The sequence below is a fragment of the Oryctolagus cuniculus genome, chromosome 6, assembly GCF_964237555.1.
Source record: "Oryctolagus cuniculus chromosome 6, mOryCun1.1, whole genome shotgun sequence".
NCBI classification, from domain to species: Eukaryota; Metazoa; Chordata; class Mammalia; order Lagomorpha; family Leporidae; genus Oryctolagus; species Oryctolagus cuniculus.
In genome coordinates this window covers 76312698-76336730 of record NC_091437.1, presented here as the reverse complement: position 1 = coordinate 76336730, position 24033 = coordinate 76312698, and the positions used below count along the sequence as shown (strand labels likewise).

Below are 24033 nucleotides of genomic sequence, written 5' to 3'. Positions count from 1 at the left end.
CGGAAGATGGGCCAAAGTGCTTGGGCCCTTGGACTCATGTGGAAGACCCAGATGGAGTTCCTGGCTCCTGACTTCTACCTAACCCAGTCCCAGCCCTTGAGGCCGTTTGGGGAATGAACCAGGTATAAAAGATAGATTGGTGTGTCGGTTTCTCCCTCCCTCCCTTCCCCCCTCCCTCCCTCCCTCTCTCCCTTCCTTCCTTCCTTCCTCCCCCCAACTCTGCCTTTCAAATAATTTTTTTAAAGAGAAATATTTGTTTGACAAGAAAGATAAAACATATTCACGATAGCAGAAGGAACAGTCTGTAAAACTATGATTACACCTAATCTTGAATCCACTAAGGTTTTTTTTTTTTTTTTATGAAGATTTATCTATTTAATTAAAAGGCAGTTTACAGAGAAGGAGAGACAGACATCTTCCATCCGCTGGTTCACTCCCCAAGTGGCCGCAATGGCTGGAGCTGGGCCAGTTCAGAGCTAGGAGCTTCTTCCAGGTCTCTCACATGGGTGCAGGGGCTCAAGGATTTGGGCCATCTTCTACTGCACTACCAGGATCAGAAGTGGAACAGCCAGGACCCAAACCGGTGCCCATATGGCATGCTGGTGTTGCAGGTAGTAGCTTCACCTGCTATGCCACAGTGCCAGCCCCTCCACCAAGATTCTGAGGAAGACCAATCTTTTTTCCCCCTGCCCCTTGTGTAGTTAGTATTTTTTGTGTGTACCTCCATGGCTCTTAGCCATTTTTCTATCCCACTTCCAGGATGGAATAGGAGGTGTGTGGTAGGTGGTAGGTCCTGAGTCAGGACGTGCTAAGAGTATTATCTGGAGGAATCCAGCCTGTGGCAGGGATCATAGGGCTCCTGTAATGGTAACACAGTGAAGGAAGATGCTCCCTGGATCGTTTCCTTCTCCCTTCAGAAACATACATGGAGCAAATAGGCTATAATCTGAGAGCTCTTCTTGTTCAGTGAGAGGAAGTTAGGCTTTTCCTCAGGAAATTCCTTATGAATTAAAGTACTTTTGAAGCAGTTATTTTTTTTTTTTTAAGGATTTATTTATTTATTTGAAAAAGTTACAGAGAGAGGTAGAGACAGAGAGAAAGGTCTTCTATCCGCTGGTTCACCCCCTGGATGGCCGCAATGGCCAGAGCTGTGCTGATCCGAAGCCAGGAGCCAGGAGCTTCTTCTGAGTCTCTCACATGGGTGCAGGGGAAGCAGTTATTTGTAAGTTTAACTTAACCTCGTGGAGAATGGATTACTTTGGCTCCTAAGATGTCTCTGGCATCTTTTAAAAATTTTTATTTATTTTAATTTTCTTTAAAAGCAGAGAGACACATCTTCCATTTGCTTGTTTACTTCTTAGTTGCTTGCAACAGCCAGGGTTGGTCCAAGAACTCAGTCTGGGCCTCCTACGTGAGAAGCAGCAACTCAAGTACCATCATCTTCATCAAGCCATCATCTGTTGCAGAGTATGTGTTAGCAAGAAGCTGAGATCTGTAGTGGAGTAAGGACCTAAACCCAGGCACTCTAATGGGTGTCCCAAATCTTTAACTGCTGCAACAGACACCCACCCGCCTCAAGACATCTTGTTTGAAATTGAAGATAGTGTTCTGTTTACCACTTTTTACAGAGAATCTATTCTTAATAGGTTTTCTTTTCAATTGGTAACAGTCTTCTCATTCTTAGGAAATTTTTTTTACCAAATAGTGTGCAGCAAAACCAAAACAGAAAACAAAACAAAACACAAATTACATTGACTTCTCAAAATGGAATTATATATCAGAACCATGGCAGAAAATTATTCTGATAATCTCAGATTCTGGTAGAGATGGTTCTTCTCATTTGATATTTTTGCTTAGGTTAGAGAGTCATTCTCGTTTTCTCATGTTAACAATAATAGGATCCTGAGGTGGAAATTGTGGTGTAGCAGATTATACTGCTGTTGGGGAGGCCTGCATCCCATATCAGAGCACTGGTTATCTGGCTACTCTGCTTCCAATCCAGCTCCCTGCTAATGCACCGGAGAAGCACCAGATGATGGCTCAAGTACTTGTGTTTTTTAGTAGCTACCTTAGCAGATGTGAAGTGGTATCTCATCTTAACTTGCCCTTTCTTAATGAATGATGCTGTCTTCCGTGAAATGTCTGTTTGAATCTTCCTCCCCAGTGTTTAAGGTTGCTGGTGTTCCTGTTACTGAGTTGTAAGTTGCTTTTTTGTTTGTTTTAGCTAAGGATTTGTTCTGCAGAGGGGAGATGGGCTCAGTTCTTCCTGGCAGTTGCTTTCCCCAGATCCTCCCACTTCCTTTTGGCAGGGATATGTGTCCCAAAAAAGTTTTTCTTGATGAACTTGAGGACCGTTTGTCCTTGGAGACCTTGAGTAGGGCCATAGTATAGTGTTTATACTGGGCAGAGCCACACACCTTCTGCGTCCTGTTCTGTGCTTAGTGAGGCTCCTTGGTGTGGCTGTGCCTTGCTTCACTTTCTTGGTTACCATGTGGCCCTTGTTGATGCCCATAGCCATGGGCTGGCGCAGAGGCATGCCTGTTGCAGTGGAAAGCTGTCAGTATTCTTTACAAGTTTTAGATGTAAGCCTTTATCAGAAATACTTGTATGGCTTGGCTTTTTTTTTTTTTTTTTTTTTTTTTTTTTAATGTTCTTTAAAGCACCTCTCTTAGAATGTTAGGGCCTCCTGTCCTCCTGCCCCTGTATTCATCTTGGTCAAATAAAATGCAATCTGTAGGTATCCAGACTTCTCTCAGGTAAATTTTATTTTCTACATTAAACCAAACTTAAATTTTTCCTCTATCCTCTGTTTGATTTTTTAAAAATTGTGATTTCTTTTTAGAAATTACAAAATCTGTTCTTGATATGATTTATTTTGGGTTCTGTGAGCAAACTGGAGTTGCCCCAGGTCACTGGGAAAGTCCCACCAGAAATGCACCTACCTCATCTTCGTGGGAAAGCCTGTTGGACCATGGGAAAACTAAGATGCTGCACTTAGATGTGTACACTTTGAATTGTAGTCCCTGTTGCAGCAGTAGTCAGCTTTGAGCTGTCCTGCCCGCCACTGCTGCCTTGCAGTGTGTTAAATAAATCTAATTCTGCTCACTCCATCTGACTGCTCTGGTGAATTCTTTCAATACCCATGACACCAGCCTCAGTTGGTCGCGTCCCATGACACCGATGTGTTTAGAAAACAACCTTTCCCTTTAGGTTAATCACAGTTTATGGAATTCACTAAGCTCCTCATCATTTAAACTGTCACTTCTTAGTCCCAGTCAGGCTACCATGCATATTTTCTCTGCACTTAGACCCTGTATGGAGTTGCCACCATTGTTCTATTTCTCAGTTTTTCTCCTTCCCCACTCCTAGTGGTTGTGGAGTAGAAATCATTCCTCAATCGTCTTCATTGCTGCTACCCAGATGACCTTGTGTTTATGGATAACAGTACTGCTGATTATTGCAAGTCAATAAATAGTAATAAACATTAGGAAGTAATACAGGTTTTAGACATTTTACAAAGTTTTCACAGTGATTTCTTCTGTTTATATTTCCTCATACTGCTTTTAGAAGGTGTAAGGAAATTTTCATAGTGATATGAAAAGTATCTTAGGTGGTTCTCTCAGCATCTTGAGTTTGTATCATTGAGTTTAACTGCCCTCCATCCTGGGTTGTCTGTGTAGCAGCTACTCCAAATTCTTTGAGAATTCACCTACTTAAAATTTACTTGTGGTCTTCCAAATCAGTATAATAAGCTCAGTGTTTTTGTTATCGTTTGTGAACTTGTGCAGAGCAATGAAAAGTTTGAGCTGGCAGCTGTGCTGCTTCCTAGCTGAGGTTGAACAACCCAAGTGCTCTCTGCCTTCTTACCTCAGCCTCATACAAAGACAGCCAGAGGAAGGAGATGGAAGAGGCCAGGGCAGTGCAAGAACTTCGTCACTGGGTTTGAATCCCAAATCTGGCACCAGTTCGTGGGGCGGTTTCAGGCAAGTCTCCAGCTTCTTAAGCTCATTTTATCTTTTGTAAAATAAAGGAAATAGATTACCAGGATGAGTTTTTAGTGTTTAAAAATACAGTATATTTGAGATAGGATATAACTCCATCCAGGTCTCCCACATGGGTAGCAGGGACCTATGTACTTCAGCCATCACCTACTTCCTGCATTAGCAGGAAGCTGGAATAGGGAGTGAGTGGATCTGGGACTCAGAAACTCCGAAGTGCCTCTATTGGATGTGGGTGTTCCAACTGGCAGCCTAACTGCTATGCCAGATTCCTTCCCTGAATTTGTTTGATTATGCATAAAATAACTTTTTACTCTTTGTCTCCTAGTGCTGGGGCTGACACCCATGGAATTGTCTTTCTGTGTGAGAGTCTTTAGACTGGGTTAGATGTTGTTCAGAGAGCTTCAGAATACAGACAGAGGTTCACTGGAATCGGCAGGGCTGCTTGGCATGCTGGAGCTTTTGGTTCTATTCCCTCGGGGTTTGGCTCCCGTAAGGTCAGCCTGTCAGCCCTCCCACATCCTTGGCTTTCAAGGATTCTTTTAGTTGGATTTCAGATCTCTTTGTGTTGCATTATAAGTGCTTTCTTTGTCCTGTTTTGGACACTTGTTTGGCTTTAGCCTGTAGTGAATGTAGGCTGGATCTTTTGTCTTTGAGTAAACTCCTTATGGAAGAGGAATCAGATTTCTGCCTTTAAAGTCTGTAGGCTGAGCTGTGGACACACGAGATCTTCCAAGCTGCACTCACAAGGTAGATTCTTCAGTGTACAAAGATTCCAGAAGTTCATTCCATCTCTAACTCAGTCAGTCCTTTTTTATTCTTTACCACACAAGACAAAGAGTTTTCTTCTTCCTCCAGTGTTCTTGGTAAAACTTAACTTTTTTCTTACGAATTAATTACTCAAGGCAGGAACTTAAACCTCAGCCTTTCCTCTCTAATTTTATTTTGTGAAATAGGTGATATAGCCCCAGGATGGCATACTTTGAAATATTGTCCTCTCCTTCCTCTTTCCTGTTTTATCTAGTTGCCTCCCTATTCAACAATAACTTTATTGACTTCAGAAAGCACCCCATTTTTTTTTCATAACACTCACATGATGTTTGTATGAACAATAAAGTCAGAAGACTTTTCTTTAGGAATAAAAGCAAATGTTATTTTAAAATATCCTATTAAACAGCAAAAATCAAGAAACTAATTTTTAGTGTAATGTGATTATGTAAGATTTATTCCAGTTGGAAAACCTCATTCCCTAATATTAAATGAAATGGATTTAACCATATATTTGCTTTTTTGGTCAGTATACTTTATTTTAAAACCAAGACATGAGAATGTCCATGTTTTATATATATATCATTTGCTTCACTTTTCGTTTTAACTCTTAAGTTTGAGATGATAGCTACATTTAGACTCAGTGCCAGCTCCTGAGGATACATACAAACAGTGCACTGGACATGTCACCTGTCCTTGAAATTGTGCATGATGTTTCTGAGCTATCAGTAGAAGCATGACGATGCTCTAACTGGCTCCTCTTCATTTAGTTCTGTGACTATTAATTGTCTGTGTGAGATAGTCACTATGCTGGCTGGATAGCTTCAGGTACTTAGCATATAAACTTTAGTGGAATGGAAGAGGTTATGAGAATGACCTCCAGGGAAAATTACGGCCTTAAAAATAATTTGGATCAAGATCTGAAACAGTTTAAATCAGCCTTTTAAGCTATTTGGTATTACATTATAGTTAAGTACATTTTTTCTAAATTTATTGAATTTACTTTGGTATAAAATCTCTATTGTAATGTTCCAGTGTACAGATGAGGTATGCTAGAACATTTCAGTAGAGATTTTTCAAGTCATTACAATTGGTTCTGGACATATTAGACTTGAATATTAGCATCCATGGGTGGATATATGTAAATGAATATAGTATGCCGTCCTCCATATTTTGACATTTTTAGACATAATTTACTTAGAGCCATGAGTCCATTTTCTCTGTAACAGTTAGAACCAGAAGTTTCCAATCTTGTGTAAACATATTTCTAAGATTCTCGTGTTATAAAAGAATGTAGTATCTACCCATAGATAGGAGCCCAAGGGACTGCAATTTATTTCTGGGAAATTCTAGAACTTGTTTCATGAGCTCTTTTCCAAACCTAGAAAGAGGAGAACAGTAGTCTGGTTAGGCTAAAGTGGCAAGACTCAGTAAAAATTTGACCAGGTTTGTCTTTTTTTTTTTTAAGATTTGTTTTATTTGAAAGAGTTACAGAGAGAGGTCTTCCATCTGCTGGTTACTCCCCAAATGACCACAATGGCCAAAGCTAAAGCCAGGAGACAGGAAATTCTTCCAGGTCTCCCACAAGGGTTCAGGGACCCAAGGACATGGGCCATCTTCTACTGCTTTCTCTCTGCCATAGCAGAGAGCTGGATTGGAAGTGGAGCAGCCAGGACTCAAACCAGCGCCCATATGGGATGTTGGTGCTGCAGGCTGGGGTTTTAACCCGCTGTGCCACAGCACCGGCCCTCATGTTTGTCTTTGATACTGCTTTTTTATTGTGATAATAGAATGGGAGAGATCATGAGAAATAAAATACATTTAGTAAGTGGCAATCTGTTAGAGAAATGTCACTTAATATCAGTTAGTGATTACTAAGCCTTTTGCTGATTCCTTTTTCTCTCCTTTGCTTTTTCTACCTTTGGACTGTTTTATGTCTACATTATACTCTAGGATATTCAAGGAAGGAAAGAAAGAAAAGAAAAATCTGTCTGCCTTTTACCTGTTGCTGTCCCTTCAAATATATAAGTCATCCCAGAGATGCCTTATTTAAAAAAAATAAAATTAATAACAGAATTTGTGATTTACTGAAAGATTTTTTATATATTTCTTACTGTAGTTTCATAGAAACCAAATAACTGATTCACTTACTCCCCCTTGTGGTAAATATTCAGTATTGGCCAAAATTCTCTCAGATACTAGCTCTTGGTATTCCTTTACCAGTGAAAGCAGAAAGTTGAGTAATCCAAAGCAGATTTTAAAAATCATTTCAATTGGGTTTCATAGTTAGGAGGGTGTGGCTAGTACTGCTGAACCCCAGCAGTATGTTAGGGTTACCTTAGCTCCCGGACTACACCTTGAGAGATTGTTTCTCACCTGCCTGCATTCATAATTAAAATCTAATCTAATTTTAAAACTCGAAGATTACTTTTATCGCCAGAGTTGAGAATCACTTTCATGGGTTATAATCTTGATTCTACTAATCAACTCAACTCTGTATACGTAGGGATGGAAGGCACATCCCAATTTCTGTCAAGAGCTTGTTAGTCACCTTGTACTGTATACTGCATCAGGCACATAATTGGTCCATAATTTACATGACTTTTCCCAGGAATGCCTTGTATATGGTAGGATTGGTTTCTGACTGCTCATATTACACACCGGTTAATAGGTGGAACCAGAATTGGAAACCCAGTCATCTTAAATCTGCTTTCTCACCATACTGTAGTCTAGCTTCAGGGTCCTCAACTGAAGAAGGAATCTTGAATGATTTCATCTTTAGAGCTCCTCTAGTTCCATATCATGAAGTGCTTTTTTCCTGTGGCTGTGTTCTGTAAATTAGCCTTACACAAAGTACTAAAGGCACAGTGAACTTCATTCAAACGCGGTGTGTGAACCTCCCAGGTTTCTTTTACCCACCTCAGGCAGATTTCTACCCCTTCGATACCAGGCTTTCAAACTGAGGAACTTCACAGGAGGTTGACATAGATGTAAATAAGAAATAAACATATTGCATAGAAACTTACTGAAGCCTAATAATTACTGTTTTATATATAAGTTCTGGTTATAGACTAGCTGGTGGATTGTAAATGAGTTAGATTAGATTAGATTCAATTATGAAAGAAGAACAATCTCTAGATTTTATTATACTGGAATTTTATTGTATTATTGTTTTGAATAAATGGGATTTTTCCAGTCTTAAAGATGATTTCTATACACAGTATACTTAAATATTTCTAATAACAGAGTTTGTGTTAATAAACTTTGACTTCTGTATATGTTTCTATTTTCTCTTTTAGTTGTTTAAGATAGTGGTCAGTTGTTAGCATTTTCTTTTTAAATACATGTTACAAAAATTCAGCCCTTATTTCAGAGACAAATTTTTCTTCATATTGGCAAATATAAAATAACATTGGAATCTGTTGAATATAAAGTTAAGTTTATGCTTCGTTTGGCCTGTTAACATCTCCTTTTGGATACCGCTTCACTTTTGTTTCCTTTTGAAAACTTGTACCTTTAGTTATACACACACACACACACACACACATATATATATAACTTTGTTTTATGTGGACATTTATGTTCATTTTTAATCTTTTATACTGGTCCATTGTTTTTTGATTGAAAAAATTATACATGCATGTGGGTAAAATACTTTAAGTTACCTTCCTCAGAAGCCATTATGTATATCTTTTCAGGTTTCCTCTTATTTTTCTGTTGTTCTGTTTAGTACAGATGTCAAATATGAGTTGTAACAATCAGCATTGAATCACATTTTTCTCATACACTGGATGTGTTCTAGTTGTATATCACATTCTAAATAAATGAGATATTAGTGACATTGCAATTTAAATTCTGCCTTTTGTTAATGTATTCTCCTTTCCAGTTATTTCAGTGTTAATGACAATTCAGATTATTAAGTCATAATAAAAGTTTGCCTTCTTGTTATTTTAAAATTAAATAGTTCCATCCTAAAAAGTCATAAGTGGTGTTGATACTAGATATTAATGCATAGTATATCTACATGTATATTTATATTGTTTGTGAAACAAATCTTTTTATGTTAATGAAATATTTATGTTAATGAAGTTATCTTTCATTATTTAACCATCTGTATGAAGGTTATATGAAAAGTTATGTGAAGAAACCTTAAGGAATTTTCATAAAGCTTTAAACTGTTTCCAAAAGTTGCCTGTTTGCCTTTAGACAATAAGCAGAAAACAAGGAAACGCAAAAAGAGGCCAGTGTCATCTTTGAGTGAGGGACAGTGTATCTCGTTCCTTTTGACCTAGAACTTTGAAATTGAGATTTCCTTTCTTGCTAAGGAAGATTGAAATGTAGGAGAGAAGTCTTGATTTCCATTCTTAGTACCTTGGTCATTATGCTTATGCATTCAATCTTAGGCTTGGAAACTAGAATGCTAACAATATTGACCTTTTCTGATCTCTTTATCTGTGCACCTGTAGTTTTCCTTTTTTATAAAAATGATAGTATAATTGGATTCTTAATGAGTAATGGGAATATAAAATTTTGTCTGTCAGATTGTACATTCAATGGATATCCTTCAGAAGCCAAAAGGGAAATTATTCATTTCATAAAATATTTTCCTTACTGTGTACTTAATGTAAAATTGTAACTCAGTTCAAATTTTTTTTAACAAGGAAAACTTTATTTGGCTTTTCTAAGCATTCTGTGTTCACTATGGAAATTCACGCTTTTAAAATATTCAGATTCAATACTGTATTAAAAAGTGGCTTTAACATGTGTGTTTTCTAAGTTTGTTTATTTTCCAGTTAATTTTTAAAATGAAATTTCAGTTTTACTCAGTTTATATGTAGTAATGAGGAATTAACAAGAAGTCCTAAGTGACTTTGGACTGATTTTCCACTTTTAGATGAAGGGTAACAGTTTGTAAGTACTCATAAAGCAACCAAAAACATGAAGCAGTATATTTAACGTTTTATCCATCTGTACAATTATTTTTAAAAAAGATTTATTTGAAAGGCAGAGTTACAGAGGGAGAGAGCAGAAAGGGATTTTCCATCCACTGGTTCATTCCCCCCAAAGGTCATAATGACTGGGGCTGGGCCAGGCCAAAGCCAAGAGCCAGGAGCTCCTTCCAGGTCTCCCATGTGGATGCAGGAACCCAAGCATTTGGACCATCTTTCACTGCTTTCCCAGGCATGTTAGCAGGGATCTGAATTGGAAGTGGAACAGCTGGGTCTTGTACCTGCACCCCATATGGGATGCCAGCATCATGGGTGGCAGCTTTACCCGCTACACCACAATGCCAGCTGCTACAATTTATGTATGTATGTATGTATGCATGCATTTATTTATTTTTTTTTATTTGACAGATAGAGTTAGACAGTGAGAGAGAGAAAGGCCTTCCTTCCTTTGGTTCACTCCCCAAATGGCCGCTACGGCCAGAGCTATGCTGATCTGAAGCCAGGAGCCAGGTGCTTCTGCCTGGTCTCCCATGTGGGTGCAGGGGCCCAAGCACTTGGGCCATCCTCCACTGCCCTCCAGGACCACGGCAGAGAGCTGGACTGGAAGAGGAGCAACCGGGACTGGAACCCGGCACCCATATGGGATGCTGGTGCCACAGGCAGAGGATTAACCAAGTGAGCCACGGCGCTGGCCCTCACACAATTTGTTTTAAAAAGTAAGAATTAAATGGCAAGGCAAGTTAATTCTGTTGGTTGTGGTTTGATGAACAAGTAATTTTCATTTAGTCTTCCTATCTGAATACTTTTTTCAAGTAAAATCCAATACTCATCAAGTATAGTAGGAATATATGCTTATGTTGGTTTGAAGATTATATCTATACGTTTAGGTTATATTTTTATAGGTATCTTCCAGACCACAAACTGTTATTTTCCTGTGCCTTTTGACCAGACATGGTAATTTATGACGCTGATTTTTTTTGAGTACCTAGTGGTTAATAGAAACAGCTCCAGTGTACACTATATTTTTAATGACATTTGATAGGAGGCACATCCAGATAAGTATTTCCTAGAGATAGGGAAAATACACACACACACACTTCTTCTAGGAGACCAATCTCCAGGTAACTCAAAATGTCAAGTGGAAAACTTGATTGGCCCAATTTCAGAAGTTTGAAAGGAACTAGAATAACTTGATGCGATGATGTGTTACTCTCATGTGGGTCATGGGGTGGGAAGTAGCAGCCTTACGAGTTTTCTTACTCTCAGTGAACCTGTGCCTGGGTGAGGGAAAATGCCACCCCAATATCAGAGGGAGGCTGAGAAAGTGCTTTCCTGTTCCCCTTTTTCTGGGAGGTCATTGGGTCTCTAGTTGTGTGTAAAAAGAAACACCAATGGGAAATGTGAAGATGGCTGAAACCAGAGTCAGATCAGCTCTGGTGGCCCTGTTCTGCTGGACACTGGGAAGTCTCAGAGGCCCAGGAAGTGATCTTGGCTTTCTAGGAATTTAGTAGTTTTTGGGGAGGAGTGTGGATGCTGGAAGCATTTAAGCCATATCTGTGCCAGCCCATGGTTTCAGGCATCTCAGAATTAACTTTGGCAAATGACAAATGGAAGTAGTAGTAGAGAGCTTGCTCTTATTTCTTATGGAAATAATATTCTTTTGGTAGTAGTATCCTGCCAGATGGAACTATTCCCTTGGAAGAACTCCGTTGATTTCAACCTATGAATAGTCATAATTTTTGGTAGAAAATTCAGGTTATTTTTTTTTTCTTTTCTTACATTAAAATGATATAAATTGATTTGTATTCATTTTAAATCTGTGGCTAGCAGGTATTTGCATATAGCGAACCCTTTTTAAATGCTCCTGTGATAGAAAAGTGAGCAGAAATTAAAAGTGCTCTCTGTAAGGGCATCTTATTAATGTTTTTTATAAAAATGCTACTACGATTGCAGGTCCTTTTGGAATAAATCATGGGATTGAGCTTCATTCAGATGTGGTGGAATATGCCAAGGAAAAACTGGAGAGCTTCATCAAAAATAGTGATAGCTTTGATAAGTAAGTATTCATATCTGTAGTTTTGGTTTGAAAGCACTTAGTAAATAGATGTATGTAACATGCCTGTTCTTCAACACTATTAGTTCATTATTAACCCTGAATTGCTCAGTTGAATATGACAACAACAAAAACCAGTGTATTATAAAATGAGTGAAAGAAATCAGGAAAGTTATTCTATGCTATAATTTTTACCACATGCACTTCTACAGTAAATTATGAGTAACCTCTAGTCATTTTATACTGCTGTCAGCTTATTACTGTCCCATTGTGCCCCATGCACATATCTTTTTGAAGATGTAAAAATGCTTGTGATTACTTTTCTAGAACTGGCTTTGTACTGTTACATAGTAATTTAATAAATCTTTATTTATGACATAAGGGTGATACCATCAGTATACAAAGACTTTCTGTAAAATAGTTTCTTTGTAAGATCTTCAGAAGAAATTATGCTAGAAATTCAGTGGTATCTTGTAATAGGAGCATGTTAGAAATTTTTAATGAACCTATTGCCTTGAACTCACTTTCCTGCTAAACAGGCTTTGGTCCTTGGGCTGGCAAGCCAAGTGTTTGGCATGTAATCTAAACTTCTGTGCTTACAACCCTGTGGATCAAGGGCTCTCGTGCCAAAGTTTCTCAGCTTTGTGAAATTAGGTAGTTTATCTCAGTTTTCTGCATAACTTCTATTTTTCAGGAGAAAAAAACCTTAAAAAGGCTACAGAACATAGCCACTTTATATATAAACAAAGTTCTAGTGCAGAAGCATTCAGAGTTCCAACTTGGCTTGTTTGGAATGTGCCCTCACTCATCTTCAGCCCCTGACCATAACTGTCAATATAAGAAACTTGGGGAGTGTGGACTCAAACTGAGGGCTGTCTGGAGAGAAGTAGCTTGGCATTCAGTACCAGGAGAGAAGTTGGGAAGACCCTTCTTCCCCTTACTCTCTTCATTCACCCATGCCATTGCCAGTATGTCTATCTGCGGATTACGTGGCACTTGACTAGTTAAGGAATAGAAAACTAATGTGCTGCAGCAAAGTCCTCGGTATGGAGAGGAGAGGTGAGGTGGTATGGTAGTAACTGGGTTATTGGAGGCCTCCTGGGGGAGTTGGGAAATACTCAGAGGTTTTCTATGATTAATGAATCTGAGCAGGTTAATTGAATTTTCTGCACCAATTTGCTGAACACCATCCTTTATCTTTACGCTTGTCTGTCATTTTTTGAATGTTTCTGTGTTGGTTTCATATTTTATTTCCAAGGAAAACATCTGACAGTAATAAAAGTTTTTAGCCCAAGTTACATTTGGTAAGAAGTTGAGGTTTAATTTTAGCATCCTTTTATGTCCATTGTTTCTTACAGTTAGCAGCATGGTGATTAAGATGTGGGCATGGTTTTTAAATTATAGTTATTAGAACTATAAAATTTGTTGTATTTACTGAATTCCTATAAGTACAGATGCTGTTTGACTTACATCAAAGTGGTTATAACCTGATAAACCCATCCTAAGCTGATACTATCAAGAGGAAAATGCATTGAGTACACCCAACCTACTGAACTTCCTAACTTAGCAGTCCAACACACTATAAAACACCATTTGTTTCCCCACGTTATCACACAGCTGCCTGTGTGCTGGGACTGCTTCACTGTCACTGCCCCGCATCTCAGGAGAGTGTATCTGTATCATGCTGCACACTGCTAGCCCAGAAGACCGAGACTGACAATTTGAATATGGTTTCTACTGACTTTCACACCATTGTAACCTTGAAAAACCCAAAGTTGAACCATCATAAGTTAGTACCATCTGCATTTGTTTTGATGTTGACACTTAATGTATATATAATGGCCTTTTGAATACATTTTGAACTTAGAAAATATAAAAATACTAGTAGAAGCACCTGTGTAAGGTCTGTTGCGTTAGTTGTGAATACATTCACTCTGTTAATGCATGAAGACAGGTGATTCAGTTTTAGGTCAGTAGACCTGCATACCAGGCTGAAGCAATGCTCTTCAGTTATCTGGGGAACTCAGATTTGTTGCTGATAACTGGGTATAGTCAAATATGATGTGATTTAAAACATTTCTATGTTGATACAATTTAAATATGAATCTCTAACCTGATAAGTTTGAAGACTGCATATTCAAGTATCTCAGTTTTTAAAAAATTTTCCAGAATTATCTTCATGTAATTGTCAAATCAGATATCCTTTGGTTGTATTTCTTGAATTTTATTTTGTTGTTACTGCTTTATACATGTTTAATAGTCATAAAATACAGTGATAAAGCATCTAAATGTTTCTTTGGTTTTTAATGGCGTTATTTTAGTTATAATAATTGAGCCTTTTAGTTGTTTCTGAACTGTTAAAATTTAAGTTCGAGCAGATTGTTGTATTAGTAAACTACTCTGAAGAAGAAAATTCTGCAAATTTATTGGCCTAGTTTTCAAAAGCAGTGTTCTGAAGTGTTAGATGTTTCAGATTACAGAAGTAGCTTGTTTACAAAGAGCAGTAGATACCAGGAAAATGTTTCATTTTTCATTAAATAGTGGCTTGAAGTTAAGTAGTCTGACTTGATTCAGTGAGCTCTTTTTTTAGTTGTTCTTTTCATAGTGACTTGCTTTTGATGAAAAATTATAAAAGATAGAATATTTTTCCTTGTGTCTTGATGTTTTCTTTACAACTTTTCTTGATGTTTGGGATAGTGTGTCTCCTTATTTTAAACTTAAAAAGTGTAAAAAATTTATGTGCAGAGTAATTTAAAAACCCCACTTCTAAGCAGTTTGTGTTTAATTTTATATGGCTCATCAAGATAGATACTTTAATTTACAAAACATTAAGATAAATTAATCACCGTATTTCTTAGTACAGAGTCTCCTTGATGGCTAAAACCTCTCACTGTCCCAATTCTGTTTATCCTGTTACTTTGGATCTTTTTTTTTCAGTCCTGTCGAAAGTCTTGTCATATTACTTATGATTTGAAACCACATTTTTAACAGTTTCTTACATACATGTATTGGAGATCATAGTGAATTCCCAAACATAGTAGATGTGTTGGTGGGCAGAGTCTAAACTAATCAGCATCAGAGTATATAGCGTGAAATGACCTTTTTAAAAAATACACATTTTTGTATGTGTGTTAAGCTTGGTTCCTGTGTCCTACAACTTGTATTCCTTTAGAAAAAAAGTATCCTTATTAGCTTGTAATGTGTGTACCTTTAAACATTCTATGTCTTAGTACTATATCAGCAGGTGAAATTGTTTAGAGAAGCTACCCTGACCTCACTGTGCATGGGTGTGGGAGGGAAGGAGAGTTCTTGCATCTGATTGACTCCTCTGGTACCTATGATACACCCAAATTTACTGAAATTCTCTTATAAACCTGATCTGATTACAAGGCTCCTTTAAAGCATTGTCATACTTTTTCTGCAAATAGCCAAATAATAACTCTTTTAGGCTTTATGGGCTAAACGGTCTTTCTTGTAACCATTGGATTCCACCTTTGTAGTGGCAATAGCAGTCTCAGAGGCTGTGAACAATAGACATGGAAGTGTTTCAGTAATACTTGACTCAGAAAAACAGACTGTGGACTCCTGTTCTACTCTGCACACTCTCCAAAACATCCTTTTTTAAATCAAAAAAAAACAAAAAAAAACAAAAAAACAAAAAACCTCACTCTGACACTCTGATCTAGAGAAATCTGAGTCTTGGATTTGCCTAAAGTTTAAAGGCCCTTGCATGTCTTGCTTCTGTGAGTTGAGGAGGTTTAGGAAGTTAAATTAGCAATATCTGTGCATGTGCAGTAAGAAATCTCACCAACTATAGTTACTAGAAAGACTGTTAGTTAAAGGAGCCTAATCTGTAAACTTTTGTAAATACTTTGCCAATGATCTGTTAGTATAACATTGATTTGTAGCTGTGTGTGTTTATGTAATATGTATACATGCCTGTAGTTGATTTGACTGCCAAGAATGCATGCCTTGGAAAGTGCTGTTTCCTTGTAAGGCAAAAAGATTTATCGATCCTGTATCTTCTCCTCTCCAAGGGAACTATAGCTATGCTTTTGGAAATGCTCCAGTATTAGTAGCCAAATGAGTGCAGTATAATTTGAAATATTGGGGAATTTCATTCCATATGAACTGAAGGACCACTGTTTCTATATAGTTTTCCATATCAATAAGTAATTATAGAACTAGTGAAAACAGTAATGAGATGATAATAAAACCTAATACACAGTATCTACTCAGTACCATTAAACCTTCTAAATTCTTTATCAAATAGGAAAACTGAAGGTCATATAGAAAGGCTATATATACCTGAGCCAGCAAGTCATCTTAGTTTGGTTTGGTTCTGATCATATCAACATTGGTTTACTGTACTATTTCCCACCAGTGAGCTGCTGCTAGGGAATTGCAACCTAACACCTATACCTCAGGTATGAACATTGAAGCAGCACTTTTATTTTCATTGTTTATTTCCTTCCGGTTAGACTTAAGAAATGCTGCCGATGTGGATCGATGCACTGTAATATTTATATTAACACACCCACCCTGTTCATTATTGAAGCTTACCTAAGGCATGTGTTTTTATTAGGGGTTAGGTGTGAGTGGGGGAGAGAATGCATTCTTCAGATCCAGTTGAAATTTTAAGTTTTCCATGCAAAGTTAGAATAGTCTTTTATAGTTAAGAAGATTGGATTGATACATGACAATATCTAGTATCCTAATTTTATTTTAAATTATTAAGTTCCACTTTCATGTGTGTTTTACAATTGAAAATTAAATACTTATATAGTCTGTCAGTTTTTCCTCCTTAGAGTAGTCTCACCTCATGACACGCTTGAAGTAGTTTTGTTACATTCATTATATGTTCAGCATTATTTCAGATATTTCTCAGGTATTTAAACATTTTGTAATACTAATGTTTAAGGTAATTAGAAAACAGTTGTTATAAATTGTGAACATTTTTAGATCATGACATATTCGAATGCTGGAAGAGAAAATATACTAAGGGTTCTCAGATATTTTAACATTGAAAATGGAAGGGAAAGAGTTTAATGGCTTTAAACACATTTTATAGAGAAGAAATTATTGTTGAAATGTTCAGGCTTATTTTTATATAATTTACTTGTCATATTCCCTATATAATGCTTAGAGGATGTTTATGGTCCTGTGGTTTTCTCTAATGCTTTATTCAATGAACAAAATCACTGTATTTACTACCTTCAACCCTTTGGTTTGAATAATACTTTAAGTGAGGTGGTTTTGATGCGTTTGGAAGGGAAAACACTCGAAAAGGTAAAATCTTTTTTTTAAGTTTTAATTTAGTAGCTAAATTAGTGATTTGTAAGAGTATTTGAATGATATATGTAACATTTCCCTTGGTTTTTTCTCCCACTGGGCAGCTCTGAGGTTTTGTCTTGTTTTAACAAAGTAGTCATGGCTTTTAAAACTTAATGTGTATTTTGACAAAATGTTTTAAGAAAAAGAAGTTTTTGTGATTCATTTGACAGGTTGTTTTGGATGAGGTCTGAGAACAAGGTAGGATTCTTCCCAATGTCCTTGAAGTTGCTTTATTCCATTGGAGTAACTAAGATTTCTATGACAGTGTCCTGTGGCACATGATAAACTAGGTGTGCAAATTGTCAGCCCCCACTTCCACAGTGTATTGAAGGGGAATGTTGTTTTTTCTACTCTCAGTCAGCTCCTAGACCTAGACTATCCGTCTAAGAGGGAAGCTACAGGGCAAGGCTAGGTCACCCTGATCTCCTAGCAGCTTATCAAAAGAATTATATGGGCAAGTTTCCAAGGTCCCTGCTGTGATCGAAACCATCTGTCCATCTCAAGATGAAGATTTCCAACATGCACCTATAAAGAATACCACTGCTAAGGTAAGTGCTTAGAATCCTGGTCTTGTTTTGGGCAGATCTTCATGTTGTAAATCAAGATAACCATGTGTTCTCTATTTTCACATAGCTAATGTTTAGTGTACATTTTATATTACGTCAGATATTTCCCTCTCTGCGGAAAAGTTATTGGATTGTTAGGATTAAGTCAAATAGATGAGCCTAGAACAAATAAATGAATTTGTAGTTATTACAAATATTTCAGATTGTTGAGTTTTTTTCCTGTATACAGGTAGCTTAGATTTTTGCTAATTTGGAAGCTTGAGTTATTTCTAGCTGAGAAATTTTGGAAATTTCTTCAAAGAATAAAAGTGATCACTACTTTTTATTTTACTTACAGACATAAAATTTTAAGGAACATTTAAAACAAGTACAAAAAACAAGGGAAAGACACATGCATATACTTTCATAAGTAATCATAACTTCAAATGAAGTATCGTTTCTGGTCGCCTTTTTGCCTCCTCCCCCCAACCCCATCTCAGTTTTTGTGTAATGTGTGGTTGATGTGAAATTCACATTTCCTTTTCCACCATTTTAAATCCGATTTCCAGGTATAAATTCATAAATAGTATTGTATCATTTTGTTATAAACTGAGAATTTTTCTAGTTTATTGTTATGGTTTCCCAGATTATTCAGAAACCATGTGGCTATGTCCTTTGCCTCTAAGGGCCTGTGGAAACTTACTTAGGTAAGACATGTGGGCATTTCAGAAAGTTCATGGAAAAATAGAATTAAAAGGTAAGTTTATTTTGGTACAAAAATAATTTTTTTTGAAATTTGCATAGTTCTCTTTTTTTTTAAAAAAAGATTTATTCATTTATTTAAAAGGCAGAGTGAGAGAAAGAGGGAGAGATACAGAGAGATCTTTCATCTGCTGGTTCACTCCCCAAACAACCACAATGGCCAGGTCTGGGCCAGATTGAAGCCACGTTCCAGGAACCTTCATCCTGGTCTCTCATCTGGGTCGCTTTAGCCCAAGCACTTGGCCTGTCATTGGCCAACGAGCATTATCAGGAAGTTGAATCGGAAACAGCAGCTGGGACTTGAACTGACAGGGGATGTCAGTGTCACAATCTGTGGCTCAACCACTATTCCACAATTCTGGTTCTCCAGCATAGGTTTTTAAACAATACACATTTTTCATGAACTTTGAAAAGACCCTTCATGTCTATGGATTTCAATCAAAGATAAACTTACCTCTTAATTTTTTGTGAACATTTTAAAATGTCCTCCTACAGCTTTTGGAAGATAATCAAAGGAAAAAGAAGAAAAAGGTTTATTTTTTCTTTACTTTGGAAGAACCATTAGAAGTTGTAATTTACTCTGCTTGATGATGTGGTAGCACCATGTATGTCTTGAATAGTTACTGTAAACATGTACTTGAAAAAATTCTAATCATAGACATTTTGGAAAAATATTATCAACAATGGAATTTTGAACATTCTGTACCCTGATTGGTATGAATTCATTTACATGGAATGCTGTCATAAAAATGAGCCATAATTTTAGTATCAGAATGCAAAATGTTTAAGATTTTCAGTTCTGTACCTAGTTGGAAATATTACAAAGCTCATCTCTTCTTTACTAGAAAAATTAATTCATAACTATTTATAGATTTTAAAGTAAGAATATGGAATTTATGAGCTTTTAAAAAAACACTAATTGTGAAGAATTAGTGTATTATAGGTAGAAAAGAGTTAAAAGTATAATAAATTATCCTCAGATGGGATACTATCTCTGGTATACATTTTTCTTATGACTTCTAAGTCATGTGTGTGACATAGGAATTCCCTACTATGTTCTTGATGTGTTAATGGCAACTTGTGTATTTCAGTTACCTTTTTTTTTTTTTGGACAGGCAGAGTTAGAGAGAGAGACAGAGAGTTTTAGACAGTGAGAGAGAGAGACAGAGAGAAAGGTCTTCCTTCCGTTGGTTCACTCCCCCAATGGCCGCCATGGGGATCTGAAGCCAGGAGCCAGGTGCATCCTCCTGGTCTCCCACGCGGATGCAGGGCCCAAGCACTTGGGCCATCTTCCACTGCCCTCCCAGGCCACAGCAGAGAGCTGGACTGGAAGAGGAGCAACCGGGACTAGATCCCTGTGTGCCGGCGCCTCAGGCGGAGGATTAGCCAAGTGAGCCGCGGTGGTGGCCAGTTACCATATTTATATATAAGAATAGCCCAACCCTTTTGAAATACTGAAATATTACCCTTAAGTGCAAGTAAATTTTCAGATTTGAGAATTCTGAGGAAGGCAATTAAATACATTAAATGGAAGTGTAAAAACCTTATATACACTTGTTAGATGTGCAGTAGATTATTTACAAATTTTTCTCTGCAGTGATCCTTTATAATACTGTTTATTTTTTAAATATTTATTTATTTGAATGAGTTATACAGAGAGAGTAGAGGCAGAGAGAGGAGAGAGAGAGAGAGAGGGAGAGAGAGATCTTCCATCTGCTGGTTCACTCCCCAATTGGCTGCAATGGCCAGAGCTGTGCCGATCCGAAGCCAGAAGCCAGGAGCTTCTTCCGGGTCTCCCATGTGGGTGCAGGGATCCAAGGACTTGGGCCATCTTCTGTTTTCCCAGGCCATAGCAAAGAGCTGGATTGGAAGTGGAGGAGCCAGGTCTCGAACCGGTGCTCATATGGGATGCCAGTGCTTCAGGCCAGGGCATTAACCCGCTGTGCCACAGCGCTGGCCCCTATAATACTGTTAAGATACAAGTAGATATTCTTGTTCTGATCTCATCAGAAAGGAAAAGATTCAAGTTGTTTATTTGAACAATAAGGAAGGCCTATTTGCGATTTGTTAGAGAGGCCAAAAAATTGAATTGTAAGACAATTGATTTATTCATTAAAGGCAAGAGTATGCTTTTGAAATAAGTGGAAGGAAAGTTGTTTATTATTTTCTTCTTAAGTGACTTGAAGCAAAATGTAGGTTTTAGTATTAAAATATAAAGGAATTACTGAGATATTTTACCCTTTTCGTACTATTAAAAAACCCATGTGAATCTTGTAGCACAGCTCAGTTTAGTTTAGCCACAATTTAAGAGGTCGGTATCTTCAGGGCTGGTGGTTGCCATATTGAACAGGGTGGTAGATTGTCTTGGCTTAATTTATTTTTTTTAAAAAAAGATTTGTTTATTTGAAAGTCAGAATGAATCTGGTGGTTCACTCTCCAGATGGCCACAATTCCAGGGCTGGCCCAGGTGAAGCTAGGACCTTTATTGTTTGGGCAGGAGCCCAAACACTTTTGCCATCTTCTGCAGCTTTTCCCAGGTCATTAGCAGGGAGCTACATTGGAAGTGAAGCAGCCAGGACATGAACCGCTGCCCATGTGGTCTGCCAGCATTGCAGGCAGTGGCTTTAACTCCAGATCTCTCTTGTCTACTTCAGGTCACATCCTGTCATTTCGCTGATCCCCAGAGGTCTGTCAGTTTCCTTCCATCCTCAGACTTAGGATGCGCCTTTAGAGCAGTTACCAGGTTATAAATTACACTTCACTGATTGGGATTGCTTGCTGCTTTTCTCTTCTACCAGATGTAGGCGTGTTTCCCACTGTCTTCTTGATCAGTACACACAGCTGGCACAATAAGTGGAGTTTGAAGGAGCTGTGTGATTGATTGCTGATACAAAGTGGTTTGCCCTTAGTTGCACGTTTGATTTTAGAAACAGGCGGTAAATTCTTTCCAGTTCATTGTGCAGTGATGAGAATGTATAAAATGTCACAAATATGAGAAGTAGTTTCAGTTGTAAGTTGTTTATATGTAGTAGTGTTTGCTTAGTAATAGTTTTATGTTTTTAATTAGTAGGAAAGTTTTAAAACTATAAGCATACTTTGAGTTTATTTAACATATTATCAGTGATAAATGAAGTTTAATACTAAACTTTTTACTTAAATTTGTTGCTCATATTCCTCCTGAAAATTAAGATTAATGTAAATTATTTTAAAATTAAAGCATTTAAAATAAACTTTTATAAGAATGAGGATGTTACATAGATTTTATTGAAAGCTTAATGCTTACTGTGAATTTGATAAGTTAATTTGTGACCCAAATTAATGACTTAAGAGCCAAAAAATTATGATTTGACCGTGTTATGTAAAAGAGAAATTAAACATGACCTGTCACCTAAATAGGTTTACACTTTTGTGTGTGTGTTACAAGTAGAACGCGATACTGTTGAGAGTTGAGGAAGATTTCACTGTGAAAGTGATGTTGAAAGGAATATCAGGTTTAAGGGAAGAAGGAAAAGGAAAGGCATTTCTATCAAAGCAATAGCAGACACAAAATACAGTTTCAAAATAGTGTGCAGTAGTTCCTATAAGGAATTCAGTCTGGCTACAGCATAGTATGTACAGGAAGTGAACCTGGAAGGGCAACTTGATGATAAAATTGTTTTCATTTTTTTTTCTTTTTAAAGATTTATTTATTTGATAGAGTTATGGGGTGGGGGTTGAGGAGAGAGATCTTTCAACCACTGGTTCCCTCCCTAGGTGACCACAATGGCAATGGCTGGACCAGGCCTAGGACAGGAGCCAGGAGCTTCATTTGAGTCTCCCACGTGGGTGGCAGGGGCCCAGGCACTTGGGCCATCTTCTGCTGCTTTTCTTTGGCCCTTAGCAGGGAGCTGAATAAGAAGTGGAGCAGCCAGGACATGAATCTGTGCCTGTGTAGGATGCCAGTGTCGTAGAGGGCAGCTTTACCCATTATGCCACAGGCCGGCCCTTAGAATTGTTTCCTTAGTCTGCTTTGTGTTGCTGTAATGGGTGGGGTTGTATAAGATCATTTGATCTGGTTCTGCCAGGGCAGCTGCAGGCAGGATTCAATAGATTCAATAAATAGATTCAATAGCAGGCTGATTTTTAAGTTTTAGTTTTGTATGACCCATGAATGATGTCATAAACATCCAGCTGACCCTTGGCAGCAAGATGGCTCCCCGCCTCTAGAGAATACCTGAGACTGGAGTTATGTCTGGCAAGTTCCTCTTGTTGCCAAATAGCAACACTTGTGGAAGAGCAGGGAGCAGTGCATACTAAGCCAAATATGTAGGATGGCCTCACTTTGAAAGAACCCGTTCCCTGGAGACCTAGATAGGTATTAATCAATTATTAACCTGATCTTACTGTGACAGGCATTGATCCCTTTCTGTCTACTTCCACCAGGCCCCACCTTTTGAAGAGCCCACCATTTATCAGTAACATTATCTTGGGGACCCAGATTCCAGCACCTGGACCTTTGAGGGACAAACCATATCCAAACTGTGGCAGACATAAAGGGCCCTATGTGGCATGCCTGGGGTTTAACTTAGCGTGTGTAGTAGAGGGTGCAAAGATGGAGGAGAGCCCCTAAAAATGTGCACAGTGAACTAATGGGTCACAGTGCTTCAGTGTGGGGGTGCACAGATGAGCACAGTGTTGGGTATATATAGTGTCCAGTATATACAATGTACCCCAACTGCATCAAGGAGACAAGAGCTTTGCGTAAGTTCTGCTTTTAGTGTGTGTTGATAATATACCTGTGTTTTAGTGAATTTTAATGGAAACTCTGTGTGTGTGTGTGTGTGTGTATGTGTCTGTGTATAAAGTCTGCTGTTAATTACCAGAGAAGAGAATATGTTTAACAAAGTAAAAATGATTGTGATTTAAATCAGTGTCATTTTTTGCTGCATGCCAAATGTAAATTAACTTCATTCTCAAATAATAGCCCGACTTCTGCCACATGGTCATATTAACTGTAATCAAAAGTAAACTGATAGGAATTTTTAAAAAAGTACATGTCTTATTAATGTATTGAGATTTTAATTATGTGTTAGGAGCTGTTTTCACTTTTGTTAATAAGAATTTAAGAAATAAATTAGAAATCTAAATAGGATAGTTTGTAAAAGCATAACACTTTGTTCCATGAACCAGCATCATGACCAGAGACCAGAGACAAGTGGCCTGAGTAAAATACCTTTGCTTTGAAACCACATCCCTTCTTTTGTTGCTAAGGGAGATCATAGGGGACAAGGCAGCAGCCAGAAAACACGATATTCATTCTGTTCTCTGTCCCAGTTCTGTAGTCTTCGTTAGCTAAAACTTACTAGAAAGATCTGCCTGATCCTAGTGGTTCCAGGGTATATGGTCAGGGCACTGGTACCCTGTCTTGACAAAGCCCTAACACTGTCACCCGCAGCCAAAATGTCCACTAAGGTGGATGCTGCACAAGCCTTTCCCATTTTCACTGACCACTCACCTATTTTGAGAAGTCAGTGCGAAGAGAAGCCTTTATGATTTTTATACTTTTCCATGTATCATTTTGGAGACATCACAAGATTAGTGGTGTGATGGGCTTTTCATTATATTCATTTTCAAGCCTAAAGCCT

General features: G+C 37.8%; 1 protein-coding gene across 16 annotated transcripts in view; it reads left to right on the top strand.

Moving 5' to 3' along the window:
• Positions 1-24033, top strand: part of PCMTD1 (protein-L-isoaspartate (D-aspartate) O-methyltransferase domain containing 1) — an 81204-nt gene that overhangs the window by 43227 nt on the left and 13944 nt on the right. For 12 of the 16 annotated variants that reach the window (XM_051843724.2, XM_008255514.4, XM_051843726.2 and 9 more), the window contains one exon: positions 11669-11771. The exons of 1 other annotated variant lie outside the window; for it this stretch is intronic. In XM_051843724.2, coding sequence (XP_051699684.1) covers positions 11669-11771 — 103 coding nt within the window. Of the gene's footprint in view, positions 1-11668; positions 11772-17459; positions 17651-24033 lie in introns of all 16 variants that reach the window. 3 more of the 16 variants (XM_070076602.1, XM_070076604.1, XM_070076603.1) reach the window with 1 other exon arrangement.